At 32.0% G+C, this 21,956-nt stretch overlaps 1 protein-coding gene across 1 annotated transcript; it reads right to left on the reverse strand.

Moving 5' to 3' along the window:
• Positions 1–3,279: 3,279 nt before the first annotated feature.
• On the reverse strand, positions 3,280–20,378 carry LOC111713493 (integrator complex subunit 11). The gene is made up of 18 exons (XM_023488360.1): positions 20,272–20,378; positions 19,827–19,913; positions 18,130–18,213; positions 17,205–17,251; positions 16,765–16,819; positions 13,173–13,255; positions 12,443–12,513; positions 12,018–12,124; positions 10,797–10,882; positions 9,303–9,366; positions 8,635–8,868; positions 7,515–7,601; positions 7,117–7,227; positions 6,670–6,852; positions 5,955–6,079; positions 5,357–5,445; positions 4,296–4,401; positions 3,280–3,411 (listed from the first exon to the last, which is right to left on the reverse strand). The coding sequence occupies exons 1-18, from the start codon at positions 20,339–20,341 to the stop codon at positions 3,295–3,297; spliced, it is 1,806 nt and encodes a 601-aa protein (XP_023344128.1). The 5' UTR covers positions 20,342–20,378; the 3' UTR covers positions 3,280–3,294.
• Between the last annotated feature and the right edge of the window lie 1,578 nt (positions 20,379–21,956).

The following is a 21,956-nucleotide window of genomic DNA, read 5'->3' on the forward strand; positions in this document are numbered from 1 at the left end:
TTGAGTAGTTTTTTTTTGGCGACTAAAGATTCCAAATATTTGCTTGTAAAAATAAGTTCACAAATGGATTATATTTACTTATTTCAAAGATCAAAGAGAATCTTTATGTTGTCTCTCAACTGTCATGTAACAGAGCGTCGCTGTGCCATATTATATTAGATGATCTCCAAGCTTAACGCCAAATTAAACACATAATACTCGAAAAACCTAGCAGTTTTGCAAGAACATTATTAAATTAGGGTTATTCAATTTTTTAAAATGATTCAAACTTCTTAAATTTTCTGGTTAATCCCGTAAACCGTAATTTAGACCCATTGCCGATCTAAAATGATGAGGTACACCTTGTATGAAAAAAAGCAGATGTCACAAGAATAAACGAGACCTACAATCTTGTAAATAAGACGATCCTAAAGTTAAAATAAGATGCAGGCAATCTTATAAAAACGAGTCAGTATAAATTCCGTACAATCGCCTCTGAAGTTTCATCCTTTGTGGATAACCCTGTACATAATTAAAGTGATTGGTGTACAACATTGGACATGTCGTAACTTTTGTAAGGAGTATCATATATCTTGAATGCTTAATCTTGTTCCTAAAATCAAATTTATCCCTGAATGTCGATGACCACCACGGAATATTAAAGAGGAATCAAATTTATCCCTGAATGTCGATGACCACCACGGAATATTAAAGAGGAATCAAATTTATCCCTGAATGTCGATGACCACCACAATCAAATTTATCCCTGAATGTCGATGACCACCACGGAATATTAAAGAGGAATCAAATTTATCCCTGAATGTCGATGACCACCACAGAATACTAAAGAGGAATCAAATTTATCCCTGAATGTCGATGACCACCACGGAATACTAAAGAGGAATCAAATTTATCCCTGATAGTTCGATGACCACCACGGAATACTAAAGAGGAATCAAATTTATCCCTGAATGTCGATGACCACCACGGAATACTTAAGAGGAATCAAATTTATCCCTGAATGTTGATGACCACCACGGAATATTAAAGAGGAATTAAATAAATCCGTTTGGTCAATGATTGATCCCAAGCTCAACACAGAGGTTTGGACTTCTAAAATCTTTTGTCGGGTGTTTTTTAATGCACTTAATTGCTGAAAATTAAAACTTACCACAGTGGATGATCAAGGGGGCCAAACAGGAATTTACAAATTTTACTAAAAATTGTCATATTAAATGTTTATCAAGGAATGAAGTAAGATTTTTAAAATTTGGATATCCATCTACATATACTTGCGAATCCGGATCCAAGAATCAAATAGATCTACCCGGATCCTTCCTTCATCTGTCTAAGATCCGGAATATTTTTTCTTTAATACAATTCCCAAAATAGAAAATAATCCAAATGAAGTGGTTAATAAGAAAAGAACCAATGTGTTTAATATTTTTATGTATTTCTTATTTATTCTGTTATCCTCTGTCTCCAGGGATATTTATTTAAAATTATATTCCTTACTTTTTTATCTTTTCCACAAAACATTTAATTCAAAACTAATTTTTTATTCTTTTAACGTCTTTTATTCTTCCTTATACAAAATAAATTGAAAGCTTCTTTTACAACAGATTTTCATTGTTTAATTCAAGCATGATAATTGAAAAGTAAAAACATTAAAGAAATCGATCTTATAAAAAAATTAGATAATTCAGAAATGAATCTTTTATAGTTAATAATTATAAAAATTTTCGAGATTTCCTAAATCTGGTCAAAGTTTATCAAACAAAACCAAAATTATGAGGGTCAATAAATATCTATCAAAAGAACAAAAAGCGTTTTCAAATGAATGGATGAGACCCGCTCGCTTCAAGTGTAGATCCAGATCGGCCTGGAATTTACGGAGGATTTTAGCTCAGTAAATATTAAGGTTGGGAGAGCTGCAATGCGACTTAAACCATCCGTCTTTCTGTACATTACTACAGTTCTATAGGGGTACAGTCGTTGTTACATCTATCAGTACAATTAAGAGGACTTTTCTATTTAGATCTGAATTTGTTGCAAGCTTTTAAACAGCATGGATAAACATAATCATGGAAACAAAGAGAACCTGACAATTAACAGCTTTTCTTTGTTTATTTGGAAATGTTAATTTAAAAAAAGAAATCAAATCTTACATGTAACAGTCGTCTTCATTTTATTGACGCCAAACACCAGGTCTTCAAAATTTGGAGGGATTTGGTGGTGGTGGTTAGAGATCCCCCCCCCCCCGTTACTTGAAGCTATGCAACTGAGGAACGTTCTCTTGAAAAAGAGAAAATTTGTTTTCTAAAGATTTTTTTTTTAACTTTATCAATTTATTTTTTTTTTATTTTTTTTATGAAACAAATTATTTGATACATGTATTTAATGCAGAATGCAGAAAATAAGTTAAACTAACTTCATTTTGACGAGAATTTTTTTTAATTTTCATGAAAAATTTGCTGAAATGAGTGAAAATTTAAAAAAACGGTGTATTTTCCAGGATAAAAATCCGTACAATCCGTACAATTTGAAAACAAACCGTGCAATCCGTACAATTTTAGGGTTAAAAAAAACAATCCGTACAATCCGTACATTTTGGCCACCCTGAAGTTTTTTTCTGATCAAGAATTAATGATCAATTAAAACTAAGTTTAAGTTTAAGATGCCTTCAACATACTATTTCTTTATATATTGTCAATAGTATAACTTAGGGGACTGGACAGATTATTAAACAATATGCAATTTTATTCTTTTGATAACTCCTTCATCCCCCCCCTCCGCACCCCCAAAAAATTATTGACCCTTGAGAAAACTATTTTCATTCAAGATTATCCGGAAGTGTTTTTAAGAAGAAGAAAAAAAGTGGTTAAAAGGTTTAAAAACCAAGAGAATAGATTAGTGTGGAATTTAGTAAACAAAGTGTAAAACCACTGTTTTGTTGTACTGTTTTCATAATGCAGGTGTACTTCACAGCTCACACATTTGTTCTCTATAACCTTATTTAGTAAACAAAGTGTAAAACCACTGTTTTCTTGTACTGTTTCCATAATGCAGGTGTACTTCACAGATCACACATTTGTTCTCTATAACCTTATTGGGCAGGCAACATCTTTTTATAGGAAAAACTTATCTATAAAATTATTAAATTTTCTCTAAATCAATGCATTCCCGAGTTCATTTCATTTCAGCATAAGCATGTACTGCATATTATTTATGACCATTTATATGAATTATACTATTTAAACTCCTTTTCAGGCTCAAATTCATACCGAGGGATTTATTACCTTTTTATTCTAATTTCTACTTTATATGTATATAGATGTATACCTGAAGTATAGTTGACCCCAATGTATCATCTGTGTACGCCCAGCTAACCCTGATATCTTTACAATTCATATCATCAGGACTTTGCTCAACCTATACAATTATTATTATTATTATTATTAAAGGACAACCCATCATTCAATACAAGGATAGAAGAAGTATACAGGAAACTGAGTCGAAAATTCTTGAATGGGTCCCCTTGATCCCGTTTCCTGATATTCATAAAGAATAAGATATAAGATGTAAAAGATGAGTAAGCTAATGTTTATGAATAAGATGAATAAGATCAGTAAGCCAAATATTTATAATGCATAAGATAATTAAGATGCGTAAGCTAATGCTTATAATGATTAAGATAAATAAGATGAACAAGCTAATGTTTATAATGAATAAGACGAGTAAGATGAGTAAGATAATGTTTATAATGAATAAGATGAATAAGCTGAATAAGTAATGTTTATAATGAATAAGATTAATCAGATGAGTAAGCTGATGTTTATAATGAATAAGCTATAAAATATGAGTAAGCTTATGCTTATAATGAATGAGATGAGTAAGCTAATGTTTACAATGAATAAGATGAGTAAGCTAATGTTTATGGTGAATAAAATGAATAAGATGAATAAGCTTATGTTCATAATGAATAAGATAAATAAGATGAGTAAGCTAATGTTTATAATGAATAAGCTATATAAGATAAGTAAGCTTATGTTTATAATGAATAAGTTATATAAGATGAGTAAGCTTAGGTTTATAATGAACGAGATGAGCAATCTAATGTTTATAACGAATAAGATGAATAAACTAATTGATGAATACGATGCATAAGATGAGTAATCTAATGTTTATAACGAATAAGATGAGTAAGTTAATGTTTATGACGAATAAGATGAATTAGATGAGTAAGCTATGCTTCTAATGAATAAGATGAATTAGCTGACTTAGATAAATAAGATAAATAAGATGAATGAATAAACCTGAACGATTACACTCTCAGTCCTGAGTTCGCAGTCTCCAGTTTTCTGCAGAGAGAAACTAGTTTCACCAATACGAGTCTTCGATGCATTCAGCAACCTTAATACAACATTAATAAAAATATATAAATTACTAGCCATGAAGTACCTGGCGTTGGCAAGGTCAATATTATTTTTCATAGTCATAGTTCCTACCACCGTTTACCCGCGATTGGTATTAAATTATGATAAGTGCCCGGCGTTGCTCGTGGAATTTCCTTATTTGTTAAGCCTAATTCATCCTCGGAGTACCCATGGGTTCTCTCGAAAAAAAATCAGCTATTTGGTTCAGCCGTTTTGCCAGTTATAGCTAACATTATATTATATATATCATATATAGTATATGATATACATGAGAGAAGAGCTTTATTATATTGATGTATATTGCATAGTATATGTATAAATTTCAAGAGATCAAAATCAAGAGATAACGGTTACAAAATCATACTTTTTTGTTACATCAATAATGTTGATTAATTTGAACTTGTTAATTTGTTAAAAAAATGTCGATGTTAAGTGCTCATATCAATAATTTAAAAAGGAATTGAGAATTACATATTTCGAACTATAAATTACATTAGATCAATAATAATATATAAGATTGAAATATCACGATACGAGGATGAGAAAACTTGAATTTGTGGCATAATCTCAATTCCTTTGTTATAGTTTAAAATAAATGTTATTAATACGAACACAATTATTAATGTAATTATGTATTCTTGTTTGTACCGAGAAAGATTACTGGATGAACAGACAACCTAAGTAGCAATGTATAATTTCTATAATTCTTATCCTCTTCATGTTAATGTTCCTAAATAAAAATTAAAGATGTGTTAAAATAAGCTTTAAAGTATATATAATATATATATGTGTGTATACCTCTGGATCATTAGTCAGGGTAATACTTGTGGAGAAATTAATCATTAGTAAATCAATTAATCAAGTAAAGGTTGGACCAACCTAATGTAAACTATACGAAAACAGAGTACACACTTTTATAACAATAATAAAAACACAGATAAGTAGCCTGTAGATCCCCTGTATCGGATACAGATACAGTGCTTGTAAACCTTACACTGTGGCATCCAAGTCCTAGCTGCGTGTTCATGGTCTAAAACATTATTAAAAATTGAGGGTCAAGAAAAATTTTTGTTACTAGGCTTTCAGGCGCGAAACTTGTATTTCAATTGTGAGCATTTTCTCTTTGCATACATTATAAAACAAAAACAAAAAAATTCGCGGATTATAAATATTTTTCGTGGATTTTCAAATTTTATGAAAATCGAATGTTGTTGGATGCAAACTTTTGAAATTCTTATTATCCATAAACCTACAGAACAGTTGGGCCTGATCCGTTAAGCCGTTTTAACGTTTATTGGATACAGACAGACAAGCTAAGTATATACTATATTTAGAGGGGGGGGGGGGCATTCAGAAGATCTGCAGAAGTGATTGAAAGAAAATTTGTATTTTATAAATCCGCAATTTAAGAGCTAAACAAATTCAAGAGATTTTTACACAAGAAATATAAAAACTAAGTTTTGACCGAGTTCAAAATCGATCGGAAAAGGCATGTACTATGTAGGGCTCAAAACACCTAATCAGTATAAGATATTTTACCTCTGGATCCTCAACAGTAAACGATCCGTCAGGTTTCATCACAAGGAGACCATGGAGTAACCTCGACCTTTTACTATCAGGAGGCTGGAGACTGTACTGTACTGCTTCCTTCTTTAACAGTTCAACTGCAGTACAAAAAGGTCAACTACAGTACAACATGATCAAGTAAAGTACAACACAAACAACTACAGTTCAAAAAGATGAACTACAGTAAAACAAATTCAATTACAGAACTAGTTCATCTACAGTACAACAAGTTCAACTACCGTAAAACAAGTTCAACTTCAGTACAACATGATCAAGTAAAATACAACACGATCAACTACAGTACAACAAGATCAACTACGGTACAACAAGATCAACTACAGTACAAGATCAACTACAGTACAAAAAGATCAACTACAGAACAAAAAGTTCAACTACAGTACAACATGATTAAGTAAAGTACAATACGATCAACTACAGAACAACAAGACCAACTAAAGTACAACAAGATCAACTACAGTACAAGATCAACTACAGTACAAGATCAACTACAGTACAAAAAGATCAACTGAAGTACAACAACCTCAACTACAGTATAACAAGATCAACTACAGTACAAAAAGATTAACTACAGTACAAAAAAATCAACTACAGTACAACAAGATCAACTACAGTACACAAGATCAACAACAGTACAACAAGATCAACTACAGTAAAACAATCTTTCTACCTGAAACCTTTGCAGGTAGAGGTGGTGAGGCGGGGATGACCGCCGTCTCTCCGTTGGCGGGCATATAGCACTCTACCCCGTGCTCCTCCTTGATCTTACCCTTCAGGAACTTCATCTTCTCCCCCTCACCGTGAACCAACATTACAGTTTTAGGTTCACACCAGGTTATCAATTGCATAATACCTGGAGTACTATTGGATTAGTACATAAATATAACAAATAGAAATTTAGTTAATTATCGAAAAACACTACTTTAAAAATTTCATTTATATTTTGAAACAAAAAATAAAAATAAATCAACCATCCCACCAGCTAATTAACCAACTATCCAATTAACCATCCGTCAAATTAACCAACCAGCCAATTCAGTATAAATCAACCAGCTAGCCATCCAAAAACATCCAACCAACCAAAAAAGCAACCCATTACCCAACCAATAATTGTTACCTTTTGCATCTGCATGAGCTGAGAAGGACATATACTGAACAGACATCTTGACCTCTGTTACTTGACCTTTATCAATTTCCACTCTCTTCTGCCCGTTCAGGATTTTATGTCCTAGGATTTAATTTTCTTAGAATCTGCTTCAATAGAGGCACTCTTTTTGAGAGGGGGGGGGGGGTGACGATGAAAAAAATATACAGGGTATCTCATCAAAATGGAAAATAGGAGACGACTTGAAATTGAGAATCGTCTGGATTTCTGCATTCTGATAGTTAATAACATATAAAAGTTGACGAACTTTCAACATGTGGTTTTTCTTTTTTAAATATCTTTAAAATTGACGATATATTATATGTTCTTTGTACAGATTTTTTTTAATGATAAAAAATATTAATACTAACCTACGGTCCCTGCAACGCAATATCCTGGCATTATAATCATATTTTTCTCATCTGTACACCACTTCTTAAATATCTGCAGACTCAACCCTAGATTGTATATTCTGAACTCTATCATTGTTTTATTGATGAACGAACTTTAAGGCTGGGATTTGTTAAGGCTGAACCGAACGGGCATATATTTTTTAAGTCAACTCACATGACCCCAGGGATGGTAAAAAATTCCCAGAAAATTAAGCCGACATTTATCATTTTTGAAAATGCGCAAGTTTGAACGATAAATCCGCGAAATACGATTTACTAAGAAAAATGGTTTGAAGAGAAACAGTTAACAGAAGATTGTTGCTAGAAAAGAGGAGCGACGAAGCACCCTAAAACTAAAAGCCATGAATTCTAATATTTATCGATAAAGGAAGGATCTTAGGAAGGTTCAAAATTCCAAATTTTCATTATTGTTGAAGATCGAATATAAAGTCTACTTAAAATAAATATTTTACTTGCAAATATGAAAGACGTTAACGTTAACATAAAAAAGAAGGAAAGGATGAGGCTAAGCAAGCAGAAATAGAAGGAGAGGACCAAAGGGGTTGTTTACATTTTAGTGTGACGTATGAGGATAACTTTAGAAATAGTTTCATTGTAAACAGTAAACATAGATAAAAGAAAAGGAGGACCGGGCTTGTGAAATTACTATACACTAACTGTTACAATTTGCAAAAACGTAAAATGAAAGTAAACCCTATACCCATATCGTGGTTCTATAATTCAAAACAAAAGATTGTATTCTGTTAAAAAAAAACCTTCACATTCACTGTGCACCTAAAGTCAGTTTTTTTAAGCTTGGCATTTTAGTTTATACATCTCAGTACCTAGGTACTATGTAGTCAGACAGTTGAATAAGGGTTTTGATATTTTGTTACAACATGGTTTATGACTGTTGTCTGTTTTACGGTTAAAAATATCGCAAAAAGAGAGAGTAAAAAACAAAAAACTTGAACTATACATAGTTACGTTTGACTTCAAACATTTCTTATCTTTCTAATTCTAATTTCGTAATTTAAAATGCTTTCGGTAACATGATGAGACTGTTAGGGGTTTAGTTGTAAATGCATGTATTGCATACCTGCGTGTAGCATGCCAGGAGTTGCAAACACCACCATGGGCCCTGGATTGTCGATATAACTTCTATCAAACGACTTTATGTGTCGAAAATCAAACATGTTTCTGTCGACAAAAGTTTTTCTTATTTTTTCATTAGTCCACGAGATAAACATCTTGTAGTAACTGTTTGCTTTCTCGGTCATGCCCGCAGAGAAGTATATCGGGCATTTCAGGTTCATTCGCTCCCAGTAGGTTTCTATACATTTAGTTCTCTAATCAAAGTTTCTTACGATCAGGTGTTAAGTTTTAAATAAGTGTTTAGGATACTTTATATCTTGAAGAGGATCTTGATTCAGATTGGGATTAATGACCTCCTAAAGTTTTGCAAATTGCTCATACCAAAAACAGATTTTTCTTTAAGTATGAAAAAACTTTATCAACTATTCACTGAATATAGGTCTAATGATATCTCATTAGTTGAAACTCAAAATCTGTGTTTAGAGAAAAATGTTTATTCTGACATTTTGCAACTTGGATCCCAATCCATGGATCCGGATATTTTGCAACTTGGATCCCAATCCATGGATCCGGATATTTTGTTGGATCCGGATTCAAAATGATGCGGATCCAATGGACCCGGATCCTAAACAATGTTTGAAATATTTTAATTAAATATAAAGAACAAATTTCCTAGAAGAATACAGAGTTCTTGAGCTCGGCCCAAGGCAAACACAGGTATAAGCACTTTTCCACCCTTAACAAAACAATATGGAAATGTACNACTAAATCCCTTTGTTTTCCATAGGGGATTCATCACCAAATTGGGGAATGTTAAACACGGATGAGTCACCGTAAACGACCCCAAGGTTGCACATAACTCAAACTTGTATTTAACATTTCCAGGGTCTCCACTTTAAAAACAAAAGCTTCCAGAATTCAGAATACGTGTATGAATTATAAGTATTAATAAGAATCAACCTAAAGTCGAAGTATATTGTCCTACAGGCTATATTGAGCTCTAGGATTGAGCCCCAGCCACGGACGCCGGTCTGCTTGGGCTTTTAGTGAATCATATCTGGTTTTAATTCTTTTTTAGGTTCCATGCGTAATCACGATATGTAAGAACAGTAAACACACCTGTTAAGGAACAAGGATAGTTTTTCAAAAGAAATACAAAAAGTATCTCACTAGAGGACGACTACGCATAAAAATTAAAAACTTGTTAATCTTTATCAATCCTTCAAGATGAAATTAGAAAATATTGAAGTGAAAAATTAAGTTTGACAAACTAAGTGCTAATTTAGAATTTCATACAATGAAACATAAGAAAATGCATGAACCCTAAGGAGACACCACAAACTTCTGATAACGTTCCCATATTTCAAAATTGTATTTTCTAAAAAAATTCTTTTTTACATTCTGAAATTTTGACCCCGGCAGAAAAAACAAGTCAGAACGGTCTATCGTTCGAAAAACCGATTGAATCTGCTTTGTATCAGGGTTATAGCTTCTTTCAGAATATTTTTTATTGCAAGATTTATAAAGAAACACTAAAATTAATCATAAGAAAATTTCCCACAAGTTCACAAATGAAGATTATCATCCACACTTATTATTTTATCTTGAATCATTTTTTTTTCATAATTCATAAACATTTACTCTATTTTTAATGAATGAAAAACAATTGTCGTTATTAAACATGACGTCAAGAAGATATTGAAATAATCATTTACTTAGAATCATTTCTATTATTTCCCATAATCAATATATGATTGTTATTTCTAACTAAGAAATAAATAATAAAGAATTATAAAATGATACATCGAAACTAACTCAAAATCATCCAAACTTTCATCTTAGTTATCAGAGATTTAAGATTTAAGAAGCTACCAACTCTTTATCAGATCAAGTAAATTAGAGTTTTTCTTATTTGATCTTGTGTTTCAAAATATGTTGATGTTTAACCGTTATTAGAATTAAACATCGTTGTTATCTGATATTAAAATTCAGGATTTTTAGACTCAACAAAAATCAGATAACTTGAACATATATTCAAAATGTATTTGATTTTATTACATTATGCAAAATCTGGACTCTCTAGAAGAAAAAAGCCTTAAAAGAATTTTCAAACTCATGAAAGCCAAAAATTTTAATGACTTAGTTTAAAAATATATCACAGAGTACCTTGTCTATGCAGTCGTGAACTTTCTTGAGGAAGTCCCTCTCCCTGCACCGCTTGCTATCCCTTACAGTGGTCGCGTAGGTGGATTCTAATCAACAGATGGCTGATGGATGGTATTTAAATGATTTTTAAAATAATTTTAGAACTCATTCAGATTTTTGCTATTTTCAGTAGATCAAACTACTAATGTACGCGAGAAAAAAATCATCAGAATAAATCAAGATAGAAATCATTAACCCATCTTGAAATACCGAATTCAGAAACGTTAAATCCTAAAAATTTAATAATAAGCTAAAACCGGTATTTTTAATTGGATATTTGGAAACGTATAAAAACTAGTTTTGAAATATCGATTATTGTCGCAGACATAAATTAGTAAAACTTATTTCGTTCATTTAAAAGATCCGGATCCCGACTCACTATTTTTTTACCCAGAATAACCTGTATAGTGTATAGTACCTTTTAAAAATATCAAAAGATCTGTTAAAGTATTTCTAAGATAATCTTATAAAAGCTTAGTTTTCTTATGAAGAAGTAATGTAAAACTAAGAGGATTTAGATTTCTGGTAAACTACCAGCAAAGTCTACACTTAGAAACGTGGGAAGATAAGTATATATTTCGTCGTACCGTAGATAAGTACTATAGAAATAAACATAAGTACCATAGGAAAAAGATAAGTACCGTAGAAATAAGGATAAGTACCGATCGTAGAAATAAAGATAAATACCGAAGAAATAAAGAGTTAGTACCGAAGAAATAAAGAGTTAGTACCGTAGAAATAAAGGTAAGTGCCGTAGAAATTAAGATAAGTAGTATCGTAGAAATAAAGACATGCAGCATAGAAATAAAGATAAGTATCACAGAAATAAAGATAAGTACCGAAGAGATAAAGATAAGCACTGTAGAAGTAAAGATAAGTACCATAGAAATAAAGATTTTTACTACCGTAGAAATAAAGATAAGTACCGTAGAAATAAAGATTTGTACTACCGTAGAAATAAAGATAAGTACCGTAGAAAAAATAAAGATAAATACCGTAGAGATCGTCATCTCATTATAGATATCTAAATGGGGGGNCTAACTGTTATAGTATATTTGGTCTACATTTATCTATTCAAGCTGCTCCCAGATGTAGATCTGGTATCTACTACCTGTTATAAGTATATTTGGTCTTCATTTATCTATTCAAGCTGCTCCCAGATGTAGATCTGGTATAAACTACCTGTTATAAGTATATCTGGTCTACATTTATCTATCCAAGCTGCTCCCAGATGTCGGTCTGGTGTCATATTATAATCTCCAGTATACACAACAGACTGGTTTCCAACTCTTAAATAAAAAAAAATATTTATAAACTGCTGATTTCTTGAAGAAAGAAACTCTAATCTTTAGCGTCTTATCAATATATCTCTGCAGCTTAGTGGTGAAAACCTTTGATATTTCAAACTTTGATGATCAAGCATAATACAATGTTTGAAATATCAAAGGTCTTCGACTTATGGTTGCAAAGATATAAGGGTAACAAAGTTGGGGAATGGGAGAGTGGTTAGTTTATTTCTTCACATTTGCGGAAGGTTTAGGGACAAATTTTAAATCCATTCATAAATCAATCAAGAAAGTAATGACTCTTAGCTATAAAAATACCACCTGACTTGAAACATTGCTGCCCCAAGTACATGTCCAGCATAGTAAGCTTTTATCTCGAGTTCAGCGTCAACCTTAAAAATAGATGAACATTATTTCATAAGGTTTACCATCCTACCTGAACTACTTGATAAAGGTTGATCTTAACACCTAGCTGAACTGTCAGATAAAGGTTGACCTTAACTACCTCAAATACTTGATGAAGATTGACCTAAACTACTTGAACTACTTAATGCAGATTGACCTAAACTACCTTAACTACCTGAACTACTTGATAAAGATTGACCTAAACTATCTGAACTACTTGATAAAGATTGTCTTAAACTATCTACGCTACTTGATGTAGCTTGACCTAAACTACCTAAACTACCTGAACTACTTGATGAAGATTAACCTAAACTACCTGAACTACTAAAAAGAGAATATTGTCCTAAACTATCTGCACTACTTGATGCAGATTGACCTAAACTACCTAAACTACCTGAACTACTTGATGAAGATTAACCTAAACTACCTGAACTACTAAAAAGAGAATATTGTCCTAAACTATCTGCACTACTTGATGCAGATTTACATAAATTACCTAAACTACCTGAACTACTTGATAAAGATTGACCTAAGCTACCTGAACTACTTAAAGAAGATTGTCCTAAACTATCTGCACTACTTGATGCAGATTGACCCAAACTACCTAAACTACCTAAAGTACTTGATGCAGATTGAATAAAACCACCTGAACTACTTGATGAAGATTGACAGCAACAACTTTCTTCATACAATCTTTAATCATCCCACTGGTGAAGAAATTCTGTTCTCCTGGATAAAACCAATTTAAAGAATAAAAATAATAGATCATTTTATTGCTTAAAACATTTATACATAAATATATATATACATATAAAATATTCAATGTTAATTTTTTTTATTAAATGTTTTTATCATGAAAAGTCAAATTTTAGTAAACTATTTTACCAAGTTTTTCTTCCTTTCCCTATAAACCTTAAAAAACCTATTTGCATAATAACTTGAGACGCAGTGTATATATATATATATATATATAATCAATTTAATATTCAATTAAAAATAAAAATTATATCCTTATACACGATGTTTCATGGACTTGCTCCAATCTTTAGTGAGGTCTGATATATTAGTATATATATGTATATATATATACATTACAGCATATATATATTTACACAAATTTGTCTCATCATTATAAATCTATTAAAAAGGTAAAACATAACATAAGCTAAGTTTTACTTTAAGCCTTGAATCAAGCGCCTCACTTGTAGGGACATTGTAAATACATCTTTCTGATCTTCCAGTCTGGTACATTCATTCTTTTGTTCAGTTTCCTTCTTTTTAATCCTCAGACTGGCGGTGTTTCCACTGTGTGTATTGACTTTTAAAGGCGCCAACCGATTTGGAATTTTTTATTTCTTTTGGCAGGTCGTTACATTGTTGAACTACACGATTAGAGAAAAATCTTCTTTTCAACTCTGTATTGGATAGTTTACTTTTAATGTTCAAGGGATCCACTGAAAGCCGTGTTACTCTCTCTCCCCTGATTACTGCAAACTCAACCAAACTCTGTCAACCCTATCCATCTCATGTACAATTTTGAAAGTATTGACCTTGTCAAACTGAATTCGCTTATCCTTCAGACTAAAACTTCGCAGTTCTTTCAACATGTCTTCATAATTATTACTGCAAAGTCCGGAGATCATGGTTCCATGCTGGTGTGGAAAATTCAATATGGGGTCTAACGTAAGTTGTGTACACTGTACAGGTTTAAGAACGTTTTTCTCTCTCTGTAATGAAAAGAGCGTGCAACTTGGGTCAAAACAACATTTGTTTTTCTGGCTGCTTCCTTTCACTGGAGGGATGGCTTAAGGGATTTATGGATTAAAACTCCAATATCTCTTGAGATGGAATTTAAAGAATTTGAGCCGCGGTTTAAATCCGCCAAAACCCGGTTTAAATTAAGCGCCGGTTTAAATCTTGAAACATTTGATACATTTTTAAGTGGAACCAATCATATTTAAACCGCGGCTTAAATTTAAACCGCCGCTCAAATTCTTTAAATTCGGCCACTGTTTCTGTTTTAGATAGGACCTGGTTGTTCATCTAGTAGTTTGTTTCAGAATTTCCTCTTCACACGTGCATTACCTTGCATTTATCTGTGTTGAATCTCATTCATTTATCTGTGTTAAATCTCATTCATTTATCTGTGTTAAATCTCATCCTCCAAAGATCTGCTGAACTGGACAGATTATTGAGAGCTGTTTGAAGGGTATCCGAGTCGGTGGGACTCATAGCTATTTGTCCTATTTTTGTATCGTCAGCGAATCTCTTAATGATTGTGACACACTAAACAACTTTATCAATATAATTGATGAATATCACAAATAGAAGAGAACCCAACACGCTACTCTGAGATACCTCAGATAGCACCTCCTTCCATGTTGATGAAGATCTATTGGGTACTTACTACTCTTTGTGTTCTGTGTTTTAACCAGTTTTCAATCCATTACAAAATTTTTCCACAAATAGAATGAGACATGATTTTTTCAATTAATCTCAGAAGGGGTACAGTCTTGGAAAAGTCAAGATAAATATTGTCTAGATTAAATCCCTTGTCTACACAGTCTGCCACAGTCTCCAAAAATTCCAAGAGATTTGTGACACAGATTTTTTGGACATAAATCCATTCTGACTTGAATTTATGAGATTGTTGTCAGTAAGATGTGTAATGAGTTGATCTCTTAAAATACTTTCAAAGATCTTTCAAGGAATAGATGTTAGACTGACAGGTCTGTAGTTAGATGGTTGGCGTTTAGAACCTTTTTTATAGATTGGGGTGATATTGGCTGATTTCCAGTCTGATGGAATCTCTCCGGAGTCCAAAGCCTTTCTTAAGATTATCAGTAATGCTTCAGAATTAGGTTCAGGAGCCTTGGAGCAGATGTGCTGACAAGCTGTCAGTACCTGGAGCCGAGGATGGGTTCAACTTTTTAATCTTTTTTACAATATCTCCCTTTGTTATGACAACATATTTGATTTCAAGGTCATCCCTAATCTTTTCCATTAAAGGTACCTGACCTGGACCATCAATGGTGAAAACACCGGCAAAAATGTCATTGAGAAGTTCAGCCACTTTGTCATCTTCATTACACTTTCTGCCATCACTATCCATCAATAGGCCAACATATGATGTACACTTGGTTTTTGATCTGATGTAAGAGTTAAACTGCTTGTTGTTAGATGCCTTACTGTCTTGGGAGAGTCTTCTTTCAAACTTACTTTTTCCAAGCTCAGAGCTTTATTGTAAAACCTTTGTGGATCATCTAAGAGTCTCCTCTGCCACCATCAAAGAAAAATGGTTAGATCTACAGAACTTGACCCCCGCCCCCCCAAGCTAGAAATGGAACTTGTACACTGTAAACAGTTGGAGCCAGTCACACCTCCAAATGTACCCAATACAACTGTACTCTCAGCAATTCCTCAGTCTCGAAGTAACCATTGGAACAAAGAAGATGAGTCCAGGATATGGTCCCAGGAGAGGATCGAAGTCCACTGGATATGGTCCTATAAGAAGGAGTGAAGTCCACCGGATGTATTCTCAGTTCAATTGAAGAGGCTTGGCTTTAGAACATTGAGATAATGCAGTTTAAATTAAACCAGATCTGAGTAAATATAAATATTCTATATAATCTGCGTCAAATTTCTTGTCCTAAATCTCAATTAAAAAGGGTTCTCAAAATCGCCATGTTCTTTAGTCAAAGACTAGATATTATATTTATCTGCTGCTTTCTCCTGTTTCTTGTAATTTTCTTCTGCTGTTGGGGTTTGCTTTTCTTTCAGCCATTACATAAGTAGTCTATACTTTCTTCTCACTGTTGATTGCGTTTTAATCAAGAATTAAAGAGTCGATGTAAGTTGTGGCTTCTTTATTTTTAAAATAATGATACAGGGTGTACCAAAAACAGGAAAGTTAAGAGACGATTTGAAGATAGTGTTTGATCTAGTAAATATTTGGCACAAATTATCTAAAATATCAAAAGCGATCTTCAAGTCGTCTTTTAGCTGCAATATTTCGTGGGACAATGATTCTGTGATAAATCCCATAACTGTTTACTGTTTACTGTTTAGTGTATAGTACACTGTGTAGAGTAAAGCTTGTAAAAAGTATCTTTTCAAAGTTTAATAAAAAAATTCCCGAGAACTGAAACATAAGTGATTTTCAAGTAGATAAGGGAATATACTTTTATAACCTGTCTGAACTCTCAAATCAAAAAAAAATATACATTTATTCAATTTACCTTTTTTATCAACAGCGACCTTCCTCATATCCTCCAGTAGAATTGGGGCTATGGCCTTAAAATAACAATAGATATTTTTGTTAAAATTTAAAAGACTAGCCTTAGAGGGCGCTTCGCGCCCATCTTCTAAATTAATTGTGAACATGTTCTCTTTGTGTACAGACGTAAAGCAAAACCAAAATAATTCGCGGATTTTCACAAAAAAATTCGTGGATTTTCAAAATTTTCAAAAATTTAATGAAGATCGAATTTTGATGGAGACAAATATTTAAAATTTCAATCATTCATAAACCTTCCCTGGGGTCCCTAGATGTCCCACAAAAAATTTGGGCCCGATCGGTTCAGCCGTTTTGACGTTTATTGGACACAAACAGACAGACAAACACCCAAACAAACAGACAGACAGACAAACCAAATTTATATATAGATTGACTTCTTACCTTTGTCGGTACAGTCATGTAGATAGGACCATTGTACCCTACCATCTCTAAAAATAGATAATTTGATTTGTCTCGTCTCGAAGTCGACTAAAAAAAATTACGAAATATGTCATCTAAAGCCGGGCCTAATTTAAAACTTATTGTTTTTTTTTAAATTATTTCCCAAAGCAGGCATTTATTAATTTAATTGTTTACAGTTTTGATAGTTTATATTCGAATTCAGAGAAAAAATTAAAACCTGTATTTAAAATTTGTTATCTTTATCTAAATTTTCATGAAATTTCTTAATAAAGAGGCACTGACCATAAAAATACGAATTAAGTTCATTGTAAAAAAAAAAATTAATTTATTTAATTAACAAAAGAAAAGCATCATTGATTTAAATGAAAGATACTAACAATTAACATTTAACAATCAGTTTAATTAAACGTACACATTTGTTGCTGCAAAATAAAATTTTCATCAGAACGGTATTGAATTAAAAGTATTTTTTATTCTTTTGCATTAGACGTGTTAAAGCCACGTGAATCTTGTTTAATATTACATTTTTTAAAATTTATTAAATGTGCAGCTGTTTTTATTCAATTTAAAAAATGCAATGCTTTATATCTTAAAATTTACTAAAACATCATAACTGGGGATACCACTCCCTCTTTATATCATAGTATTACTGTGCTGGAAAATAATTACAAAATAAACAATTTCATTGGATAATACAGGACATTCCAAAAATAATTTTGCAGTGGACCACTTTAAATCCGACTACAGTAACTTTAATAAATAGCATTTGAAAAAATGTGTCTTCCAACGTTTGATCTGAAAATACTATTTCTAGATCACAGATAAAATAGTGTGAAGCGCCCCGAAGTAAAAGTTTTACCTGTCATGTAAGGAAGTGCTCCACAGTGGTCCAGATGAGTTTTACCTGTCATATAAGGAAGTGCTCCACAGTGGTCCAGATGAAAGTGGGAAATAATTATACAATCCAGAAACTCAGTTAACGGCTCGTCTGAACATCAAAGAAATATCATTCTCTATTTTTCTAATCCTCATTTTGCAACCTGGCGTTGAATACCTTTGATATTTAGAAATATGAATTCCGCCATATCTGAACGGTAAGAGTCTGAAATATAAAAGGGAAAACTCAGACCATGTTGCAAAGATATAAGGATTAGAAAATAAAGTAAACACTTTGTTAAAATTATAAGGATTAATAACAACTTTTCTCCCTTATATTTCTCCGATTTTAATTCTGCAATCATGAAAGAAACTGTTGTTTGTGTAAAAATAAAACATATTTTCTACAAAAAATATTTCCAATTCAGGAATATTCTGAAAAATGACAAATTTGCAAGTTTTTTATATTTAATTTAATAATTAGTTTTTATATTTATTTTCAATATTTATTTTTTATTTTATTTTGTAGCTTGTCCATGTTATACTTTGCTCGATATTAGATTTATTTTTGCAGAAATTCTTTTGAAAAAATAAATAGACATTTCGTCTGAATAGATGACAATTTGATAAAACCTTCATTGTGGTATTGAAATATAAAATAAAAAATTAACTTTGAGTTGAAATTATAGGAAAGGATAGAAATGTTATTTTTAGAGTTATTTTATACGTCGAGATCATAAATACTCGGCCGGGATAGTAAAGTTGGTTTTAGTTATTAGGGATGAAAAATAATCAAATTTCTTAAAATAAATTTAAATATAAAAAGATAAAGCGGTCAAAAAGTAAAGTCTGAGAATATTTACCAATAAGTAAAAAGATGAATGAAACAAGAATCTTTGTCCATCATTTCGAGAGAGATAAACCAATTCTATTGGAATTTTTTGATAAATCAGGAATATCAAATATTAATATTTTCAAACAGGTTGTCTGTGGTTTAAGAAAGAATAAAATAAGGGGACTGTACAGTGTTCGTGTCCCTAATATTCAGGCAAAGATAAAGGACTGTCTTTGTAATTTCTAGGCTACCTCCCTCTATAAAGAGAGTCAAGCCTGATTCACAACGAAACCATTCAAATCTTTATCTGATTACTAAAGGGGAAGATACGGTCGTTTTTCCAACTTGTAAAGATTTAAAGGGGATGGTGGAGTTGGCACATTTGATGTAGGATTTATGAAGCAAAAAATATGCATTTAACTTTAAGCGGAAAAAAAAATTCAAACGAAACAATTAGTTTCTGTTTCATTCCAGATCAGACAAAGGTTTTAATGATACCGTTGTGAATCCAACATTATCTTGAGCGTTTTTATGTTTGTCTCAAAATGATATATATTAAAATCAGGTATTATAGTGTATTTTTTTTGTGCATCGAAAATTGTTTCAATTTTGTCTTAATTTCATGGATGAATTATTTTATCGAAGTTATCTAAATTTGTACTATTACACGAATTCCAGGGGTGTATAGTTTTAAGACTTGAGAAATTATTTTTGAAAATCTGGAGAAGAAACATTAGACATGAAAAGACAAGTCTGTTCATCCTTTTCATACTATTCACACCAACAAATTATTTAATTTTCCCAATTCAGCGAATAAAACCACAACTTTTTTTGCACTCCCCGTTTCTTAATTTTCATGTTTATTGGGACACCCTGTTTAAGTATTTGACCTGTTGTAATGAAGGAGAAATCCGGAAACCTGCGATCATCGCTGAATCCCATATGCATCCCACAATCCAGCATTATATTCTTCCCTCCTGTAATTAGAAATCCAGAGCTGTAAAATCAAATCAAATTCGTCCCACCACCACACTCCAATCCCAAAATGAATTTACAAAGTCAGCATTATATAATTTTCTCCTGTAATAAATAATTAGAAATGATATTTTTGCTAGGGTTAAATAAAAAAGTCATCAATTAGGATAGAAAATAGCGTATTCCTTCTTACCCCCACCCCATCTTTGTGTTGGATACTGATGGTCTCGATTTCACAGTGGAGGTTAGTTTACCTATTGAGAGATGAAGACATGATCTCTATATTCCACAGTGGAGGTTAGTTTACCTATTGAGAGATGAAGACATGATCTCTATATTCCACAGTGGAGGTTAGTTTACCTATTGAGAGAAGAAGACATGATCTACCAACGTCTTGTCCAGCTCCTAGGGGTGTAACCTTTATATCCATCTTTTCTGAAACTTGCAGTAATTATTACAAAGGATTTATGTAACTTGTTTTTATTTCGTAACTTAAACTTAAATTTACAAACATTTTTAAGGATGCATAAATCACCAAAACAAAATATGCTGAAGAAATAAAAGATGAGATAGGAGTTTAAGGAAAAATTCTGCATCTAATTAAAGTTTTCGTGGATTTTATGTTGAATAATAAAAACTGCAAAACAAATGCAGGCATGAATTTATTCCAAACTTTTTTTTTTTACTCAAATAAATATAATATTTAATTTTCAACCTTTTTTATTTCTAACACTAAGTTACTAAAAGTGAAACTTGATTTTTTCTTCTAGTGAGCTCTCTTCCATTTATGTTAAACAATCTGGCCCGGAATGGCTTGAATTTACATTTTTAGACTTTTCAAGAAAACTAGAAGTATTCTTTAATATTAAAAAAATATTACATGATTTGAATAAATTGATTACAGTTACGAAAATACAATTAATGAAATACAATGAGACTCCTTGAAGCCTCTACTTTTAGTCCTTGCAAATTTACAATTAGGTGCCAACAGTGATAAAGATCATATTACTTCTAAAAGTTATCTTTTAACAGATATTGTCAAATTGAGTAGATGACAACATAAGAAAGTGGTGGATCAGTGTTGACATAGAACTTGAAAAATGTGTTGAAAACCTAACACATGAAGTTTGATAGAATTACTTCTTATCATGTTGCAACATCCATATCTTGATAGAATCTACACAGTGTCCAATATCCATATACAAATCCTCTATTCAGTATCCATATCACTGTTGCTTGGAATCCTTGACCTCCTGTGACCTCCTCCACAGGTTCCACAATAGAACTCCTCGTCCTCCTGTACCAAACCAAACCATATTCAAGAAACTGTATAATCTGAACAAGATTTAAAGCTCAGTCTAGATCTCATAGTCTTGAGTTTTAATCTCATAGTCTCGAGTTTAGATATCTTAGTCTCGAGTCCAGATATCTTTGTCTCGAGTCTAGATATCTTAGCCTCGAGTCTAGATATCTTAGTCTCGAGTCCAGATCTCCTAGTCTCGATTCTAGATCTCTAAGTCTCGAGTCTAGATCTCTTAGTCTCAAGTATGGATCTCTTAGTCTAGCGTAGGTCACATAATTTTAAATCTGGAATGGCTTTTGAATTAAACGCAACTCTATGAAAAGTTCGCCTTATCATATTTCAAGGCTTGAGCCTTATTTGCAGTCTCAATGGCAGCAGTTGTAACGTAATTTTTTAAAAACTATTTAAAGTTTAACTTTTGTTTATTGTTCATTTCCTGGAGTTCAAAACATTTTTTATTAAAGTAAACATTAAATTTTTCTTTTAAAAACTTCATAATAATAAAATTCCAGTTTTTCTAAAAATAAAAAAAAGAATGAATAATAATCATCGAGATATTAGTAATAGAGGGGGCATCTGGAATTTTAGACTTCTTGTTGTACAGCCACTGTACACAATGACCCGATCAGAAATTCTACCTGGGGGATCATAATTCGTAGATCAGTGTTTTAAGACATTATTGTTTGAAAGTGAAGCCTACAATATTCAAGCAAAGAAAACANTCAAATTCCCCCCCCCCCCG

Source organism: Eurytemora carolleeae, unplaced genomic scaffold, assembly GCF_000591075.1.
Source record: "Eurytemora carolleeae unplaced genomic scaffold, Eaff_2.0 scaffold1428, whole genome shotgun sequence".
Classification (NCBI taxonomy): domain Eukaryota; kingdom Metazoa; phylum Arthropoda; class Copepoda; order Calanoida; family Temoridae; genus Eurytemora; species Eurytemora carolleeae.

Coding starts and splice junctions, on each gene's coding strand:
- LOC111713493 (XM_023488360.1), bottom strand. CDS start 20,341: ATGGATATAAAGGTTACACCCCTAGGAGCTGGACAAGACGTTGGTAGA. Junction 8,869..9,302: donor AGAACTCTGTATTCTTCTAG/GAAATTTGTTCT, acceptor CTAAATGTATAG/AAACCTACTGGGAGCGAATG. Junction 7,228..7,514: donor TTGCGTTGCAGGGACCGTAG/GTTAGTATTAAT, acceptor ATTAAATCCTAG/GACATAAAATCCTGAACGGG.